This window comes from Rhincodon typus, chromosome 26 (genome assembly GCF_021869965.1).
Source record: "Rhincodon typus isolate 14 chromosome 26, sRhiTyp1.1, whole genome shotgun sequence".
Taxonomy (NCBI): domain Eukaryota; kingdom Metazoa; phylum Chordata; class Chondrichthyes; order Orectolobiformes; family Rhincodontidae; genus Rhincodon; species Rhincodon typus.
Window position 1 is genome coordinate 24,206,685 of NC_063357.1, and position 21,464 is coordinate 24,228,148.

Below are 21,464 nucleotides of genomic sequence, written 5' to 3' on the forward strand. Positions count from 1 at the left end.
TTTACTCTGGACATCGCTCTCTTTTAAATATACTCAGTAGCTGTGTCATGGTGATGACTGATCACACAGAACCGGAACTTACATCTGCGGGTACAGGATGAAACCATGTCAGAGTTTTTAAAGTCTAAAGATCTTTCATTCCAAAAAGTAATGCAGTGTGCCATACAGGCCAAGCATTGTAAGCAAAACAGGGTTTTATTCAAGATGCCTGAGATTGGTTTTGGACTCAGACCATTGACAGTGACTCAGTTCAGTTTGTTAATCATAAAAGTATGAATGGGCCAGCAAGGCAGCAAGCACAATGGGAAGATGTGCACATACCACCGTTGGTTCTTTTCCGTGTTATAAGTGGAAAAACTGACTTCAATCTTCGTCCTGCTCATCCACAAATGCAGAATGCCATGCATGCCATAGGAGAGGCCATGTTCAGGTGGGTTTGCCGAAGCAGAAATTATGTATTTCTGCCTATTGTTCAAAAGTCTATAGATACACAACTTCATCCTCCTGTGGTGCACAAAGTTGATGCCTTTTAGGCTAAAGGTGAATTGGATGCATTCTTCTTGGTTGAAGTGTCACACCTGTGTTTTGGTACATAGACATTAAAATAAAATAACAGAGGAGCTAGTTCTAAAGTAGATACCAGAGAGATGGTACCAAATCTTTCAGATGGTTTACCACGGTTGAGGCCAGGAATCCTCAGACTGTTCTGCATTAAAATTTACAGCTCAGAAACTTCAGGAATCAGTTAAAGATCATATATATTCAAAAATTTATTACAGGGGTAAAGAGGTTATGGAAATATTTTATATAATTCTTAACCAGTTTGATTCTTTATTAAGCAGAGTTGCTTGTCTATCTCTAGACATTCTTTGGTTAACAGACACCTGAGGACACTTAAGTTGAAACATTACAGAGGGTGGTGCAGACACTCTATTTCTATTGAAACAGAAAGTGAAATCAGCAGGAAAAGCATTTACCAAAGAAGATAGTGGCCCGCCAACAGAGAGCATTCTGGGCAATGGTTTTTTCTTAAAGAAATTAGTTACAGAGAAGGAAACGAGCAAAAAAGTCATTGATTGACTTGAATCGGAAAATTTGGACATTCCTGTAAGGCGCACTGTTTCTGAAGACCCAGTTATCTCTTTTGAAGAATATCAGTTCTTTCTTGAAGAAGATAAAGAAGAAGTAAAGTTGTCTACTGTACAGAACCTGCCTGGGTGATACAGCAACAGCAACTGCAGTTTGAAGAAGAAGTTACTCCCAGAGTAGGTAGCCAGATCACTATTGGAAAGCAAGAAAGTAAACTTGTATTTATTTAATCCTTTATGAAAGTAAGTGAAGCTTCAAAAATTTCTCCACCCAGTAATGTGACCACAGCATTGGAGATGTCAAGAATTATGGAGTTAGGAAGAGATCTTCAAGCATATGTGCAAGCCACTAAGAGCTTCAAAACAAATTCGAGACCATGGATAGTGCCACACCTGTACAGACTGAAGCCAACTAATGTAACAGATCTTTGCAATAATGCACAGAGAACATCAATATCAGCTTTACATGTTTAAATCAAAACTAATTCTTAGCAAATGCCCACCAGAAAGAAGTATAACAACTTCAAGTAGCTTATAAGATGTTATTCCAGAGGGAAAGAGAAGATTTAAAAGTGTTCAAAAGTGAAGCGTGTTGATGTTCAGTGACCAGAAATTGTTGATCTGCATAGATGGCAGTTGCAGGCTGTGAGGAATAAACTATCAGCAAAGCTCAGCTTTACAGCAGCCTTATCAGCCCAACAAATCAGTTGTGGTCATGAGCTGTCATTGCCACTCCACCAATGTGTGAGCGATAGAAATAGACTCCAAGGAGATGGCAAGGGAGCTTATGTCTCTCAAACACAAGAACTTTGTAAGTTTGTTGGGTGGTGGTGGGGGGTGGGGGTGGGTGGGGGTGCTGTTGTGGTAGCGGGGGTTGTTGGGGGGTGGTGTGGAATGGGTGGTGGTGATGTTCTTAGTCAAATATTGGAAAATATGGTACTGTAGCCTGGCTCCAGTTAAGATGTTTTTGTTATCATTCTCTGTATATAATTACATTCAAAACTACATTTTGCTGATCTCTGCGAAGAGTGTAAAATGATTTCTTTTTCTCAAGGTCACTTCTTGAGATCTTGAGGGCTACTTTTTAATTTTTGAGCGCTGCTTTTTCATTCTCATTACCTCATCTATTAGGCAATGCCTGTTGTGTAAAAAATCTGTATTTGTGTTGCCATATCAGAAAATTGGACTTGTGCACAATTGGAATTAGAATAATTAATAACTGTCAACTCTCCACTAAATTTAAAGTCACAGCGCACAAGGAAAGCATTAATTTCCTGGACACCAGAGGTTTTAGTTGATAAAAAGATAACAGGCACAAGAGAACAAATTTTTATCTCAAAAAAACTGACACACACTTACACACATGAAAATCCATCACTTTAAACACCAAAGACTGGTGTAGTCCCAACTAAAGCAATTCCATCACACATGTGCAAAACTGGAACACTTTAACCAGGCAGCTGCCATCTCATTTATTGTATCTGAGATCTCAATTTCAGATTTAAATTTAACAATTGACTATATTCAATCCAGTGTGCTCCAATAGATTTTTGAAGTGTAGTAGATCTGAACTTACACAGCTTTTAACTTGAGATTCCGAATTCATTGTCTCAGTGATTTGTAATTTCCTTGGATCCGAGTTAGTAGAGTATTTCTTTGTTGGCAGTTTTAAAGCTCTGCTCTCTCCTTTGCAGCCTCTCTCTCCTATAATTGAAACCTCCCTCTCCCCAAATACCCTTCTTTTTGAAGCCCCCTTTACCCCATCACACCTCTTGCAGCCTTATTTTTTCTCTGGCAGCTCTTATCTCCTTCTACACCCTAATCCCCTTGTAACTCCTTGCCCTTCCTTGTCCTTCCCCGATTTCTGTCCAATTGGTCAGCAACCCTCCACCCTGCCCATGAGTGGATTTTTCTGGATGATTTAAGGATTTTCTGAGGAAAATCTGCCTCCTGCTGCCGTTGGTATTTCCAAAGTTGTTGAGGAATGCCTTTAAAATTGTAAAATATGGGTATTTTCTAATCAACCTGCTCATATATGTTATTGCACGCCTCTGAAACAGGTTGGACTTGAACCTAGGCCTCCTGGCTCACAGGTAAGGACACTACCACTGCACCGCAAGAGTTCTTGTTGTAAAAGTTTTGACATGTCACAAGAGCAGGTTACAGATCCTATCCAAGTGTGATTCTACCTGAATCCCAGTGCTAGGAATTAAACCTTGAACTTGATTATCTGTATGTTTTTAGATCTGAACCAGTTGGACCTCAACTATTTATAATCTCTTGATTACATAGATGAAGTGATTGAATGTATGGTAGTTAAATTTGTTGATAACCCGAAAATACGTAGGGAAAGAGGCCATAAGGAATCTGGAAATGGACGTAGATAAAGTGAGTGGACAAAGAATTGTTAGATGGAAAATAATGTGGGAAATTGTGTGAAATTGTCCATTTTGACAGGAAGAATAGCTAAGTCATATGTTATTTAAATTGAGAGAAATTCAGAACTCTTAGCTTCAGGGGACCCAGATGTCCTAGGATATAGAATCATAGAAACATTCAGTACAGAAGAGGCCCTTTGGCTCATCAGATCTATACCACCAAAAATATCTTGCTACCTACACAAGTCCCACTTTCCCACATTAGGCCTGTAGTCTTGAATGTTATGACACATCAAGTGCTCACCCAAGTACTTTTTAAAGGTAGTGAGGTTTCCTGCTTTTGTGACCCTCCCAGGCAGTGCATTCCAGAACCTCACCACGCTCTGGGTGAAAAAGGTTTTTCCTCAAATGTCCTCTAAACCTCCTGCATTTCACTTTAAAATCTGATTGATTCCTATCAGATCCAGGTGTGAGGTGGGCTTGAAAGGGTGGATGCTGAAAAGATTCTTCTACTTGTAGGAGAGACTAGATCTTGGGGCACAATTTAAAAATACAAGGTTTCATATTTAAGGAGATGCATTTTGTTTTTCAGAGAGGGTCTTGAATCTGGAATTCTCTTCCCTGCAGAGTGATGGAGGGGGGGTAATTGAATTTTTTTAAGGTTGCAGTAGATTCTTGACTAACAAGGGTATCTAAGATTATTGGTGGGTGTGGTGGGGGGGATGCAGATTAGTGGGGAGCGTTTAGGTAGAATATTGAGTGCTGTGAGCAGATCAGCCGTGATCCTATTGAATAGCAGAGCAGACCTAAAGGACTGAATGTCCCATTCTTGTTTCTAATTTGTATGTACATATAGAGGTTTGGTCTTTGGAGGAGGTTTGCTGTCTTATGTAATTGTTCAGAGGCTTAACTGATGCAGCTGTGACTGTACATGCCAATGCAAATCTGGCTTTTTATTACCTGAAATTAAGACTATGGTGCTAAATGAATTGAGCTAACCAGTTTGGTCTTTACTTCAAATAATATAAAACCACATTGAAATTTTGAAGGGATAAAAGATATAGTTTCATATGAATCTCAGTCAGTACCTGACAGCTGCAAATTCAATATCTGCTGCCTGAACTGAGACAAATGCAGGTCTTTTTAATACTTTTATTATCAGATTCAACTGACATGTCTGGTACTCTACTTTTTTTATCAAACATATGGAAGTCCATTTTCTGTCAATTACTTTTCTAATATTTGAGCCTTTCTCTGCTGTTGCATTTGATCATTTCTAGTGTTTGCTGTGACTCTGTTCTTAATTGTACAGGAATATATTTTCAATTCTACTTATGGCAAAAATTTCAATTGCATATTTGCTTATGCTGGACTGAAGTGTCATGTAAACACGTAGGCAACTTTAATAACTAGAACTGGGAGAAGAATAATTTATTCAAATGTTTGAGTAGGCAGATGTAGAAATAGCAGAGGGTTTTTTTGGCAAAATTAGAAGAAGTTAATAATCAGGCCACACAGACAATACTTTTAATAGCATCATCCTTTCCCTTATTCAATTTTCAATCCATCAGATCCTTCCTTTAAACAATTAATTGCAGTGAATGTGACAAAGATGAAGTGATGTAGCTGGACTGTGGCCTTGTATTCAATATTATTGATGTACACAACACTTCTCCTTGAAAAATAGCTGTACTAAAGTGTATATTGTTTGGTTGTAAATTGATTTCTTCAGAGTCTTAGCATAGTTGTTGATCATTGTCAAGTTCTGCAGGGCTGGAAGATATTCTTTCCCATGAACGCGCTAACATTGTTGAAGTTCTGTAAAAAATAAATTCTAAAATTCTTCAAACATGTTTTCATAATAAGGCTTTGTAACCACCTTTCTCCTTGTTCCCTTTGTGAATTGTTCATTCTAGTTTCATCCTTTCCCTTTAAAAACAACTAACGATGATGACATGTGCAAGTGACTGGGGTGCTCCATCCTCCTCCTGCTTTTCAGCCTCTGTGATGTTCAACACAGCTGATATTGTAAATATTGGTTCCATTTCTGCTTGTCACAATAAAACCAGTACATCTCCTGTGTTGGTTTTCTAACCTGCCCTAAAGGTTAGGTGTTCTTCAAGACTTCATCCTTGGTCCTCTTCTTTTTCTCATCTGCCTGTTTACCTTTGGTGATGCCATGCAGTCACATTACCATTTTTCAGGTACATGGTGACAGCATTCCATTTTATCTCGATACCAACACCCTTGATTATTCAATAATTTACTTGAGCTCAAAAGCAGCAAGAACAAAGCAATACGAAAAGCTCCTGCTTCAATCTCTGCACTATACTCCTAACTGACCCCCTTGCTAATTGCTCCCTTAGACCAATGCTGAACTGTAAACCAATTCCTGTTGTCTTGTTTGAATTTGAGCAAAGCTAATTTGAGCTAACGTTGAAGACCTCTGCATCTATCACATCTCAAATATTATTGAAACTTTTATCCATGTTTTTATCATGTACAAAAACCCCTTTATTGCCACATCCTGAGTTCTCCCTTTCACAAATTGTTATTCATCAAAACTTCAAGGACCAAAGTCTCATTACTCTACTCTTACTCCCCTATGTCTGTGCTAACCAACGTTCATTGGTTGCTTTATCTACACATACATGAGTTTAAAAATCATTGAAATATTTACGGCCGTTCACCTCACAAACTTTGCAGTATTATTCGATTCCAGTGACTTGACTGCAGCCTCCACTTATTTTATATTTCAGTCCCTTACATTATATTTTCTACTGCCTTGTGCTTGGCTGCAGGGACTAGCTATTCAGCTGCTGACTCTGAAGCATTCATGCTCAACCTTGATACCTCTTCAGCTTCCTTCAAAATCATTGCCAGAACCTATTTTTTTGATTGAGGACACAGCTCCTGCATTTCCCAGTTCTGGTTATTTCTGCCTCAGTATAATCTCTGGGATGTTTGGTTAAAATATTAATTAATCGTATTATTGTTGCTGACCTGCAAATGTCATAGGACAAGTAAAACTATGATCATCTGAAAATCAAGATAGTGGCAGTGGAGTAGGCAGCGTGCAGACTCCTTGCCTGGGCTGGTCCTCTTCATCTGCATTTTCTTTTCTTTTTGTTTTTCCTTCTACCCCTTCTTTTCTCTCAAACGTACCTGATAAAGAGACATTTTCAGCAGGAGGCGGCTCCAACGGGGTCTGGAGCGGCAGCGGCGCCTTCCGAGGCAGCGCGGCTACAGAATCAGCCTCTCAGCCTGTGAGGCCTGGAGCAGGATTCCACGTGGAGTGGGCATTGCGTGGTCTGGGAAGGCCGGAGCAGGATAGTGGCGGCGGCATGACGCGGTCTGGGAAGGCCGGAGCTGAACACTGGCGGCATGGCGCAGTCTGGGAAGGCTGGAGTGGGACACTGGCAGCATGGCGCGGTCTGAGAAGGCCGGAGAAGAACATTGGCGGTGGCAATGACGTGGTCTGGGAAGGCCGGAGTGGAACATTGGTGGCGTGACGCAGTCTGGGAAGGCCGGAGTGGGACACTGGTGGCGTGACGCAGTCTGGGAAGGCCAGAGTAGGACATTGCTGGCATGCTGTAGCAGCAGAGAAGAAAAAGTTGGATTCCATTTTGAGTTTTTTAAAATTTTATTTGAAGTTAATGTGAATGGCATCTATGTACGGGCAATGGTACACACTTTTCACTGTATTTTAAATTGAATACATGTGACAATAAAGGATATTCTAGTGAAATTGCAATGAGTTGAACCGCAGCAATTTTCGTTGAAAAGTTGTGTTAAGTGGAGTTTCGAGGTGGCTGAGGAAGCTAATATATACCCTAACCTGATTTGCCGACAACACACACTATCTCAAACAAAAGGCCAAATGAAAATATACTGACGCAATAAATACGTGAAAATTGTTTTTATTTTCAATGTATTCTCACCTTACATTAGCCTGACCTTGTATAGAGAAAGGGTTTGAAAATTGTTGGAAGTGACCACTTTAGACGCCCTATTTCCTCTGCACACAAATGTAATTTTTTGAGTACACAATTGTAAGCTCAAAGATGCAACAAATCATGATATTTATGTAAAAGTCAGGTTAAAAGTACCAACAATAGTATCTTATTTTTACCATCACAGCAAGCTACAAAGCCTTAGTCATTTATTTGAAGATTTCAGATCAATACCAGTGATTATTGCCATACAATCAATTCTGTTTTCCTTGTCAAATCTCAAGTTCTTTACATAGAAACAATCCCGAGAATTGAACAGGATCTTGAAAGAGAATTAAGAAATAATTAACAATGTATGATCATAATTAACAATGAGTCAACTAACAATCCAACTTCCCATACTACATCAGCAGACTGGACAAGGTTTCTTGATTTGAAAACAAAATAAGCAAGAGATAAATGCCTTTTCTGCAATAGCAAGAGCAAATTCAATTGCATCTGCATTGCAACAATTTAATAGGATTACAGCGAAAATGTAATGAGTCAAAATTGGATTTCCAGTTGTGTCAGAGTTGTCAACCATCCCCCTGCAGAATACCCGCTCCAATAGAACAAGGCATGTGCTAAGACAAAGATCCAGACTGGTACCTCTGGAGTAACCAAACTCGTGCAAACTGGTCATTTGGCCACGCACAATTAATTGGAGCAAAGTTAAGCCATACTAGAACATGAAAACATGGAGCTCTAGAAAAGATGGAGCTCTAGAATTGATTTGACATCAAGATCACCCTGTGATAGCATATTCAAACCTTCCAAGCATTGCTAAGCTTGTGAGAAAGTTAGATGTGTAGTAGATCAGACATGAAGTGAAGTTGATAAAACAAGTAGGAAACTATGATGTGAAGCAAAAAGAGAGACAGATTCCACTAGTGAGTTTGTCATCTATTCTGAAACATAAGACAATCATCTTGGAACAGTTTGACAAGCAGACATTTTCTCCAGCAAGGAAGAGGATGAGACTGGCTGCCTTTCCCCATGTCAAAGAAGCTCCGGTAATGTGGTTCAAGGCTGCTCAAGCCGCAAATGATCCCAGCTCCGGTCCAATCCTGCAGGAAAAGGGGAGTTATCCTGCAAATAGGCTGGATTACTAGGAGGTCACCTGCAGTGATGGAAGGATGGGTCAACTGAAGATAATGCATGTTGTAACCTCCGTATGGTAAGCAGTGATGATGGCAATAACAGATAATGACTACAAAATCATCTCAATCACATCCTGAACAAGTTTGTGGACAAGAAACATTTTTAATACAGAAACAATTGAACTTCTTTGATTTTAAGAGAAAACATATAATGGATGGAAAGTGAAGCAAGGAAAGTGTTACTGATATAGTCTGCACCAGCATGGAGGCAACAGAAAGCTATTGCTTCCTGTATGGGCAAGTCCAAGAGCTTGAACTGGAATATTTTTGCTGCTTTCAAATTGGGGGTGTTCATTCTTGTCACATTGAAGGCTCCACTTATAATGTGCTTCAACTATCATTTTAAAATGATCACATCAACAAAAATAAATGCACTTCTGTTTTCAATATTACACTTTTGCAGAAGCTGATGCAACCTTCTACATTGAAAGGGGAAAACATGGAAGTACCGTACAAAAGAAAGCAATATTTCTGATCAAATTATCTTTGGTCTTTGTGAAAACAATTGAAAACTAATCTAGTTGTTTGGCTGTACCCATTTTTCCACATTATTCATTTTAAATATTTGCACTGTTCCTTCATAAAAACAATGTCAACACCTTCAAGTAATTCCCCTGATAAAGTGTTTACTGCTGTTAATAACTCAGACTAAAACAACAATGCTTTGAACACTTCTTGATGGTTTAAAATCGATGACCCTTGTCACTCACACCCCAGTAGAAGAAATGGCCTCTCTTTATTTAACCTAACAAAATGTGTTATGATGAGATTCACAAAAATGGAAAGTAAGGTAAAATCACCACAGTCTTACGAGACCATAGAGCTGCTCTTATCAGAGGGAGATGACTGGTGGTGGTTTAACCTGAGGGTCACTGCACCTCAGGCAAGGGCAACGTTATGAAGGAGAGTTCTTCAGGGTAATCCCAGTCAGTGTGGGAATTGAACCTACCCTCTTGGCATCACTCACCAGCTGTCCAGCTGACTGAGCTAATGAGATTCATATTAATCACGAAGAAGCAACTGTTCACCTGATACTGACATCCATAAGAAAAGACACCAGTTAGAATGACCATGTGAAGAGAGTGGTGTTAGAGCCTACACTGGAGAGTTATATCTGAGAACCTCTGTACAGATGTGAATAAGGAGTGCTTCATTGGATGAAGTGTTGAAGAGCATTGCTTAGGGATGAGGAGCAAGCAGCCTCACGGATGGTGTACATACAGGTACGCACACCCTGAGATACTCCTGACCTGTTTCTCTAGGAGCAGTATTGGCTTACAGCATAAAATGCAGCATGGTGTCAGCTATGGTAACAAAGCTGCATAGCCACACTCTGAGATTTAAACATGGACCAAGGGATACACTGAAAAGGGAAGATTCCAAAAGAAAGGCAGGACCATAGAAGACTTTAAGAAAGGAGTTAGTAAAGAAGATTCTGAAGGCGAGGAAAGGACCTCAGAAGACTTTGATTACTGAACTACAGAGCCCCAAAGGGTAGGAAAAAGAGCCTTGCAAGACTTCAAAAGCCAAGTCATGAACCAGCAATGCTCTGGATTAGAAAGTTTCAACAGGAAGAAGGAACAGAGTTCTCACCCAGGATAGCCATGCTGCTTGTTTTATAGAGATAGCAGCTCTGATAGAGATTTGCCATTACAGCAATCTTTTGATAATTAGAAGGCCCTGAACAAGCCAAAAATGGGAGCTGCACATTCATATATGCTGCAGGTCTAATAGCTGTTGATGTGGTTGACTCTCGTTTGCCCTCTGAAATGGCCTAGCAAGCCATTCAATTGTACCAATTGCTACAAAGACTCAAAGAAATGAAACTGGATGGATCACCTGGCTTCGACCTAGGCACCAGAAAACACAATGGCAGAAACAGCCCTGTCGACCATGCAAAGTCCTCCTCACTAAATCTGGAGGATAGTGCCAAAATTGGGAGAGCTGCCTCACAGACTAGGTAAGCAACAGCCTGACGTAGTCATACTCTCAAAATTATACCTTATAAACAATGTCACAGACACCACTGTGACAGCACAGTGCTATACAGTCGGGAAGGAGTTGCTCTGGGAGTCCTCGACATTGACTCCGGACCCCATGAAGTGTCATGGCTTCAGGTTAAACATGGGTAAGGAAACCTCCTGCTGATTACCACATACCGTCCTCTCTCAGCTGATGACTCGGTACTCCTCCATGTTGAACAATACTTAGAGGAAGCACTGAGGATGGCAAGGGCAAAAAAAATGTATTCTGGGTGGGGGATTTCAATATCCGCCACCAATCACCCAGCTGCAGTTGCATCTGTGCATGACTGTATCGGTAAGATTGACCAGCCTTGTGGCCACAAAGTCCCACCTTCACATTGAGAATAACTTCCATCGTGTTGTGTGGCACTATCACCATGCTAACTGGGACAGACTTCACACAGATCTAGCAACTCAAGACTGCATATCCATGAGGCTCTGTGGGCCATCAACAGCAGAACTGTACTCCTGCACAATCTGTAATCTCATGGCCTGGCATACCCCCCAACTCAACCATTACCATCAAGCCAGGAGATCAATCCTGGTGTAATGGAGAGTGCAGGAGGTTATGCCAGGAGCAGCACCAGGCATACCTGAAGGTGAAGTGTCAACCTGGTGAAGGCACCAAATAGGACTACTTGCATGCCAAACAGCAAAAGCAGCAAGTGATAGACAGAGCTAAGCGACCCACAACCAATGGATCAGATCTAAGCTCTACAGTCCCATCACTTCCAGTCGTGAATGGTGGTGGACAATTAAACAACTCACTGGAGGAGAAGGCTCCACAAATATCCCCATCCTCAATGATCGAACGGCCCAGCACATCAGTGCAAAAGATGAGGCTAAAGAATTTGCAGCAATCTTCAGCCAGAAGTGCCGAGTGGATGATCCATCTCAGCCACCTCCAGTGGTCCCCAGCATTACAGATACCAGTCTTCAGCCAATTCGATTCACTCCATGTGATATCAAGAAACGGTTGGAGACACTGGATACTGCAAAGGATATGGGCCCTGACAACATTCCAGCAATAGTACTGAAGACTTGTGCTTCAGAACTTGCCGCTCCCCTAGCCAAGCTGTTCCAGAACAGTTATAACACTGGTATCTACTCATCAATGTAGAAAATTGCCCAAGTATGTCCTGTACACAAAAAGCAGGACAAATCCAACCCAGCCAATTACCGCCCCACCAGTCTACTCTCGATCATCAGTAAAGTGATGGAAGCTGTCATCAACAGTGCTATCAAGCAGCACCTACTCAGCAATAGCCTGCTCAGTGATGCCCAGTTATGTTCCGCCAGGGGACTCAGCTCCTGATTTCATTACAGCCTTGGTTCAGACATGGATAAAAGAGTTGAATTCCAGAGGTGAGATGAGAGTTTACAGTCCTTGATATCAGGGTTGCATTCAAGCGAGTATGGCATTAGGGAGCCCGAGCAAAACTGGAATCAATGGGTATCGGGGGCAAACCCTCCGGTGGTTGGAGTCATACTTGTGGGTCAACCCACAGTGGGTAGACTGCAGCGGTTCAAGAAGGCAGCTCAGTACCACCTTCTCAAGGGCAACTAGGGACAGGCAGTAAATGCTGGCCCAGCCAGCGACACGCACATCCCACAAGTGAATAATAAAAAAAATGTTCTGGTAAGACATAGCACGGAAGAAAGTACTGTGGGCTATGATACATTGATTAAAGCATTTGACATGTATTTTAGCTGCAGGTGAAATTTTTTGATTGGGTAAGTGAGATCCAATCAGTGAGCTCAACATTTGACGAATCATTAGAAACCTTTTTAAGTGATCAGTATAATTTAGAAAGATGTTGAGAACTTTAAAGAATCAATTAATAAGATACTGGTAGTCAATGTGAGGGAAGGGTTATCAGACTTTCTTCAATCCAAGGAGGATTTAACATAGGAACAATTTATTGTGCAAACATAAATCGGGGACCCAAATAGTCCAGAGCATTGGGGATAGTTCCAGTACAGAACAGATAGCTAGGCTTCAAAAAGCCTGCAGAAAGTTGGGAATCAACATCATCAAAGATACAAGGCTGTGTGAGATGTGGCCCACACGGTGTCACCAAATGCAATAAAATTCCAGCGGGGGAGCTGAATGTTAAAAGTATGGCCAGTAAGGACACTAGGAACATACCGCAATAGTAGCTTTCATCATCTGAAAGAGATTCAAAATCGATTTGGGCAATCAACTCAAGGTCTTATTGATAGCCCCATGCCCCGACCACCACCCCGCTCCCCCCCCCGCCCCCCATCCTACAAGGCCACCCACATTGTTGATGCTAACTCATGCACCTTCTATACTCATTCACCTAGTATCTACTATGCATATAATCAATGAGTCATTAAATAACAATACAAAGTGAAAAGTTGCTGGAAAGAAAACAATCTTATTCACAAATCCTCTTTGAAGTAAAGCTACAATCCTATAAATGTGACAGTGACAGACCACGAAAGTATTAGTAACAGAGGTTTCAAAAGCTTTACGTCTTTAATCTCATCCAAATAAACATTGAGACATTGTCAAAAGTGATCACAGAAAGAACAATATAGCTTAACCACTAAAGGATATTAATCAATCTTTCCTGTGAGCCCTGATTAATAAAAGCATTTATTCAACAGGGGATTTCATTTTGACAACTAAACTATTAACTGCTTGATTACGCACTTATTCAAAAGGCAAGCCTGACGTGTCGGAAAATTTCCTGACACAAGCAACTCACCTCAGGAGCCAAAATACATCCCATAGTGTCCCGATATTAAATTCTCTGATAAGTTTGCACTTAACGCCTGTCACATATAAAACCCAAAAATATATTGCTGTTTATGCAACTAACAACTGAAGTCATCCTTTCAGCGAGTAACTTTTACATCTCTCTTTTCAGTTTCACCCTTCAGCCTGTTCCCATTAATGGTGTATCCTCAGACCTAGATTTTCTTCCTTTGTTATAAAACCTAGCTCACATTAATGAACATTAGGTTGTGTCTGCCATTTATTTTCCTAAATCTGATAACTATCTGCTTTTCTGCAGTCTTGTACACTCTTTCTTGCTGCTTTCAGTGCATTTCTTCTTCTATATAATTAAGATTAGCGAGATTGCATTCGTGTTCTTTGCATGAAAGCCCAGCATAAACTAAATAAGTATTTCTTTATTGGCTTCTAAACATCATGCAAACCATAACCATCTTATCTTCTCCCTGGAATTTATTGTTGTTTATGCATTGATTAAAGGAATTAGTTGTTTCATTAATAACTCTTTCAGTTGCTTGTTGATTACAAACATGTTTTAAATTTTCAAGGTACGTGTCAGGCAGTTTTCTTACCAGTACATGTATATTCATGTCACTGGTACCAAAATAATTGCTGGTAATGTCTGCCATTGTATTGTTGCAGAATTTCGGTATGCGATGAAGATAAATTCCGTCATAATGAGTTCATTGGCGAAACAAGAATTCCACTGAAAAGATTAAAGCCAAATCAAACGAAGACCTTCAACATTTGCCTGGAGAAACAGCTGCCAGTAAGTGTTAATCCCGTTTGCATTGATTTTTCACTTGACAGCCAAAAGTGTTAGATCTTCGTGGTCATTAACCAGCTGGATATTCACTTTCCCTTCAGATTACTCATATACTTGGGTGTCCTTAATCCTCCCAGAATGTAGTAGTACAGGATTTGATTCCCAGGGAGGTGCAATGTTGTGATCTGTGCTGTGGGAAATTATGGATGCATTACCATCAAAAGGTATTGTTTAAGAAAAAATGACATTGCCGGCGCTTTTCATCTTGCAATCATCAAGTCAAATGCAAGAACTACTCTACTTCCTCAGGAGGCTAAGGAAATTTGACATGTCCTCAAGGACTCTTACCAATTTTTATAGGCGCACCATAGAAAGCATCTTATCTGGATGCATCACAGCGTGGTTTGGCAACTGCTCTTCCCAACACTGCAAGAAACTACAGAGAGTTGTGAACACAGCCCAGTCCATCACACAATCCATTGACTCCATCTATATTTCCCGCTGCCTCAGGAAAGCAACCAACATAATCAAAGATCTCTCCCACCCTGGTTATACTCTTTTCCACCCTCTTTCTCTGGGCAGAAGATATAGAGATTTGTATATACACATACTACTAGATTCAGGACAGCTTCTTCCCTGCTGTTATCAGGCTTCTGAATGGACCTGTCAAATTTTAAATTTAGTGTGACTCTCGCTCACTATACACCAGTTCTGCAGCTTTAACATTGTATTCTTTGCTCTGTTCTATTACCCCATGCACTTTGTATGGTATGATCTGCCTGTACTGCACTGCACACAAAACAAAACTTTTTATTGTACCTGTGACATGTAAGTACATGTGACAGTAATAAATCAGACCCAATCAAAAATCCCCAATTTCAAGCTATCGCAACAATTTATACTGCAGGAGTGTTTGGTGAGGAAATGCATGGAGAAACCAATGGAATTATAGGAGCACTAGATTTTGGATATTTCAACAATGGTGCAACAGGTGTCCTATTTTCTCTGCAGCAGTTTTTCATTCAGGTTATAATGGAAAAAGGCTGATCCTTTCCTTAGTGGTTGTGTACAGATGTTTGTTTTGTATTGGTACTTATCTCAAAATCCTTAAATATCAAGCTGCAATGGTTAATTCTGTTGATATAATTTTTCTCAGTTTAGTCATAGCACACAAAACAATTTAATTGTGGGAATGAAGGAAATGGATTTTGTAATGATGAGATGAAGATGAGGACTTTGGTTTCCCAATATTTAACTGAAGGAAGAAATGCCTCATACAGGACGAGGTGATGGACCAGCAATTTAACAACGAGTCCAGAAAGCTGGTGGGGAATAAAAATTAGATGTCATTAGCTGAAGCTGACTCTATGTAAATTGATTCCGTTGCAAAGTGCAGATAAGTATGAGGAGGAGGAAGGGGCCAACAGCAGATTTTAGGAGAATCCCAAAGTTCACAACATAGAATGGGTAGAGATGCTTCCATTCAGATACATAGGAGTGAAGCCAAGACAGAATGGATCTATTGAACTAGATAATGGAGGAGGGGCATTTGGGGGGAGTGAGGTGGTAATGTCGAAATGATGCTGAGAGATTGAGAAGGATGAGACGGAATAGTGCATGACAGTCACCATCACAGAAAATGTGATTTGTGACTGGTTTAGAGTCAGTTGCTCTGGCAGGGTGCAAATTGATTTGTCCAGATTCAGACACGACATTCTGGAAAAGGTTGGTCCAAATGTGGGATGTACTAGTGGGTTTAAGGACTTTGGAGAGGAAAGAGAGGGTTGAAGTTGGCTGTTAGTTTGCAATGACAAGAGCAGTTGAAGGATAGGCCTTTTGATGAGAGAGGCTGATGATGTCAGTTTTTAAAGTAAAAGAGAGAATACCAGATCAAAGGGTGCCATTTACTCCATAAAACAAAGGCCAGGAAGAAGGTTTGATAGTCCATTGCTTAGTAGATTTGGGGTCAAAGGAGCCTAGTAGATACAGACAAACCTGGTGAGGGCATGGGGTATAATCAGAGAGAAACTCAAGAAATTCTCTAGTTCAAAGCAACAACAGTGAATAAAGGAAAAGTATTTTGATAGCAGAGTAAAGAAGATGATGTCAGAGATAATAAGAACTGCTGTGCTGGAGTCTGAGATAACACAGTGTGGAGCTGGAGGAACACAGCAGGCCAGGCAGCATCAGTGGAGCAGGAAAGCTGACGTTTTGGGTCAGGACCCTTCTTCAGAAATGGGGGAGGGGAAGGGGGCTCTGAAATAAATAGAGAGGCGGGGACATTGGGCTGGGAAAGGTAGGTGGGATGGTGATAGTAGGTAGGTAGTGGTGGGGATTAGTGAAGTGGGAGGAGCAGATAGGTGGGAGATAAGACGGACAGGTCAAGGAGGCAGGGATGAGAAGGAGGGTTGGTCTTGGGATGAGGCTGAGGGTGGGGAGATTTTGAAGCTGGTAAAATCCACGTTGAGACCATTGGCTTATAGGCTTCCAAGGCGAAATATGAGGTGCTGCTCCTCCAATTTCCGGGTGGCATCGTTGTGACACTGGAGGAGGTCCATCCTGGGCATCTCAACAGACGTCAAGTTCTGTGTTAGCAGCCCAATAAAGATGATGACATTTTAAAGAGTAAAGAAGAAAAATGGTTCTAAACATGGAGAGGGCAACTTAGAGCAATTTAACAGCACATGGACGTCACAGACAAATATATTTGACTGCATCATTTTGTTGGGATGAGAGGGTTCAATGAATTATTAAATTGTCTCTAATTACCCGAGAGAACAACCATAATTCACACTTTTACTGCTGTTTTAAAATAGGAAAGGATTACAAGGTGCTTCACAGACTATAATCAAACAACATTTTAACAGCTAATGACATAGGGATATTAGGACACGTAACCTTGAATAAAGAAGTTTGTTATAATGACAGAGTGAGGCAGAGGGGTTTATAGTGGGAATTAGATCGAGGCAGAAAATGATTAAAGGACAGACCCAGCAGAGGTGGCACCACAGTGGTATACAGTCATGAGGGTGTTGTATGGCAGTCCTCAACATTGACTCTGGACCTCAAGAAGTCTCGTGGCTTCAGGTTAAACATGGGCAAGGAAACCCGCCTGCAGATTACCACATACAATCCTCCCTTGGCTGATGAATCTATACTCCTCAATGTTGAACAACACTAGGAGGAAGCACAGAGGTTGCAAGGGCACAAAATGTACTCTGGGTAGGGGATTTCAATGTCCACCACCAAGAGTGGCTCAGCAGCAGCAATACTGATCGAGCTGGTCAGGTCCTAAAGGACATAGCTGCTAGACTGCATCTGCAGCAGGTGGTGAGGGAACCAACAAGACTAAAAACCTCGTCCTCACCAATCCACCAGCTGCAGATACACCTGTACATGACAGTATCAGTAAGAGTGACCACCACACAGTCCTTCTGGAGAGAAAGTCCCGCCTTCACTTTGAGAATACCTCTCCGATGGTTGGAGACACCACATCTGGCACACAGGAAGATGGTTGTGGTTGTTGGACCTCAGTCATCTCAGCTCCAGGACATGTCTACGTGAGTTCCTCAGGGTAATCTCCAAGACTCAACCATTTTCAGCTGCTTTATCAATGGCCTTCCCTTCATCATAAAGTCAGAAGTGGGGACGTTCGCCGATAATTGCACAATATTCAGCACCATTCTGATTCTGAGGTAGTCCTTGTTCAAATACAACAAGATCTGGACAATATCCAGGCTTGGGATGACATGTGGCAAGTAACATTGGCACTGCATAAATGTCTGGCACTGCATAAATGCCAAGCTATGACGATTGCTGATAGAGACAATCTAACCACCGCCTCTTGACATTCAATGGTGTTACCATCACTGAATCCGTCACTATCAACATCTTGGGGGTTATCATCGACAGGAAACTCAACAGGTCTCCCCACATAAGCATAGTGGCTACAAGAGCAGGTCAGAGGATAGGAATACTGCGGAGAATATCTCACCTCCTGACTCCCCAAAGCCTGTCCATCATCTACTTCATGGAATACTCCCAACTTGCCTGGATGTGCAGTTCCAGCAAAGTTCAAGAAGCCTGGCACCATCCAGAACAAAGCAGCGTACCTGTTTGGCAGGACATACTCAAGCATCCACTCCCTCCACCACTGATGCTCAGTAGCAGCGGTGTGTACTATCTACAAGATGCTCTGCAGAAATTCACCACAGATCCTCAGGCAGCACCTTCCAAACCTGATACCACTCCTATCGAGAAGGACAAGGGCAGTAAAAGTATGGGAACTCCATCATCTTCAATTTCCCCTCCAAGCCACTCACCATCCTGACTTAGAAACATATCACCATTCCTTCACTGCCGCTGGGTCAAAATCCTGGACTTCCCTCCCTGATGGCATTGTGGGTCAACCCACAGCGGGTGGATGTAGCAATTCAAGAAGACAGCTCACTACCACCTTCTGAAGGGCAACTACGGATGGGCAATAAATGCTGGCCATAAAAAATATAGGTGAGTAAACATAAGTATAATAGATGAGTATGACTTATCATGGGTTCGGCTGTTTTGATCAGCTACAATTTGAGTGTGGTGGAAAGGTGATCCTGGCCAGGAGATCATTGGAAGAATCAAGTCCAGAGGAAGCAAGGGTACAGAGGAGGTATCAACAGTAGATGTGCTGAGGGAGGTTCAGAATCAGGCAATGTTGCAAAGACAATGTTTGACAATGGAAAAAGTAAGTGGGTCAAAAGCTCAACTCAGGGTGAAAGAGGTTGTGAACAATCTGGTTCAAGCACAGACAGTGGCCTGAGAAAGAGGTGGGGTCTGTGGCTGGTGAATGAAGTTTGTAATGGGCACTAGACATACAGTTATGGTTTTCCCGGTATTTGGTGGAAGGAACTTGCAGCTAGCTCGGACAAGTTGTCTGATAAAGCCGAAGGTGTGAGAGAGAAGTAGGTGAGATGGAGTTTGTTGTAATCAGTGTACATGTGGAGCTTGACATGTTTTTGGATGATGTCGCTGTAGACGACCATGTAGATGAATACTGGGGTGCTGGGGGAGAAATTATGGATCCTGGGGAGAACCCAGAGTTAATAATGAAGTAATGGGAAGAGAAGGTGATCCAGGTGTTTCCTTGGCTATGAATGGAGAGACAATAATGGAGTCAGGTGGAGGCAGACTCACACAACTCAACAATGGAGGGGAGTCATTGTTAAAAATGGTATGGTAAACTGTGCCAGAGGCTGCAAACTGTTTCAGAAGGACGAGGAGCGATAGCTTATCACTGGCACAATCACAAATGATATAACTTGTAACTTTGATAAAGACATTGGTGATGTTGGTTCAGGCTGGAAATGTGATGGGGTAATTCAAATGTTGAATTGCAAGATTGTCGAGCACAGACTTTGAAGGAGGCAACACCTTCAAATATTTTGGAAATATAAGGGAGACTGAAAGTGGAGCCTGTCACTTTCAATGAGAAAGGGGTGAAAGGGTGTTTTTTTTTTAAGGAGCGTGATGACAATTTGAGGACAATGCCTGTTAACGATGTCAATTAACTGGAAGGAATGTTGGGTGATGATTAGTTTAGTGGAAAAACAGATGAGGTGAGTTTCAGAGAGAGTATAAGGAGAGGTACAAGAGAAGCTGGGGAAAGATACAAACATAGAGCAAGGGTAAAGGGAAACCTTTACACAGTGGCCCAGTGGTTAGCATTGCTGCCTCCCGACACCAGGGATCCGGGTTCAATCTTAACCTCGGGTGGACTGTCTGGGTGGAGTTTGCACATTCTTCCCATTCTCTGCATGGGTTTCCGCTGGGTGCTGCAGTTTCCTTCCACAGTCCAAAGATGTGCAGTCTAGGTGGAATGGCCATGAGAAATGTCAGGTTATAGGCATAGAATAGGAGGAGGAGGAGTGGGTCTAGGTGAGATGCTTTTTGGATGGTTGGTACAGACTCAATGTGCCAGGTGGCCTCTTTCTGCACTGTTGGGATTCTATGGTCCTAAGTCTGCTTTGGTTGAGGGTTGAAGGATGTTGAATAGCCTCAATCTGTCAAATATTTATGTAAACTGTTTCCACTTAGTTTGAGGTCAGGATGGGACAAGCAGAGAAGATGGACTAAAGAAGAGGATTTGTCATGAAGAAGAGAAGCTGAGGGTCAGTTTTGCATTCTAGGTTTATCCTGGAATAGTAAACATTGTTGGCAGATGATTTCAATCTAGCAAATGAGGCATGACCATTATTAAATCAATTTGCAACCCTGCCAATCGAGCATTTAGCAATGAAAGCCCGTTATAATCATAACATTGGTATGAAGCAATTTCATTTTTGCTGTTGCTTGTGTTGTGTAAATTAGATGTCAATCTGTGAACAGGTTCTCAAATGACATGGGTTCAGAGCCCTCTTCACTCCAGTGACTGGCCTAAACCTGACTGGAATTAGACTACATTTACACCAATGTCAATTTTTGATTTTGCCAATGCTACATTTGTAGTTTAAATGCAATCTAAAATAAGAAAAGTAATCAGATTACTATATTCTGTGGACTCACTTGCAAACATGTATCAGAAAATAGGATGCAAGATTGCAAAACTTTCAATTTAAGTAATCAATCTGCAAGGGCTTTTCAACAATACTAATGTAAAGGATTTGTTTGAGTTTTTGCTTTCAAATTCATTAAGAGTAGGTTGCTATTTTTTACAGTGGTGTTGTTCTTCGTATTTGTTGTTTCATTTGCTTCATTCAAAAGCTTTGTGCACAATTAATTCCAACCCCACTCTAATGTTCCTAGCATTTATCTGCCTGTACGCATCCAACATCAGTGAGCTGAAAACTGTTTGACACTTAATGAACTAATTGCATGTGACAAGTACATTCTCAGATGTCACTGCTGGTTTTGTGGTTTACCTCCTTCAAGTCTGTCAATACAGCCCACAACAAATACTTCACACACTGAGACAATCGATCATTTCTGTCTGTAATGCAGCGAAGAATGGTTTATACTAAGTGAAATGGAACTATTGGACAAGAATTCTTCCATGTGTTAAAGGAGCTAATCTGAGAGATTGCTGTATGTTGCATTGAGTGTTTCACTTTTCAATAGCAGTTAGTTTCAAGAACATTTGTGTCAATGCACCGCCCAGTTTCTGCCAGCTAAAAATGGGCAGTGATGCTGGGAAAATTGCAGAGGAAGGCTTACCAGCTCCCTATCTGACTGTGATAACAAGGTGTAGAGCTGGATGAACACTGCAGGCCAAGCAGCATCAGAGGAGCAGGAAAGCTGACGTTTCGGGT

At 41.4% G+C, this 21,464-nt stretch overlaps 1 protein-coding gene and 1 long non-coding RNA gene across 3 annotated transcripts in view; both read left to right on the forward strand.

Moving 5' to 3' along the window:
* doc2b (double C2-like domains, beta) overlaps positions 1–21,464 on the forward strand; it is a 260,828-nt gene that overhangs the window by 171,099 nt on the left and 68,265 nt on the right. For both annotated transcript variants that reach the window (XM_048612706.1, XM_048612707.1), the window contains exon 5: positions 14,049–14,175. In XM_048612706.1, coding sequence (XP_048468663.1) covers positions 14,049–14,175 — 127 coding nt within the window. The remainder of the gene's footprint in view (positions 1–14,048; positions 14,176–21,464) is intronic.
* On the forward strand, positions 1,851–7,152 carry LOC125486178. Its single transcript, XR_007264864.1, has 3 exons — positions 1,851–1,899; positions 3,149–3,181; positions 6,641–7,152. It is a non-coding gene; the product is annotated as an uncharacterized LOC125486178 (long non-coding RNA).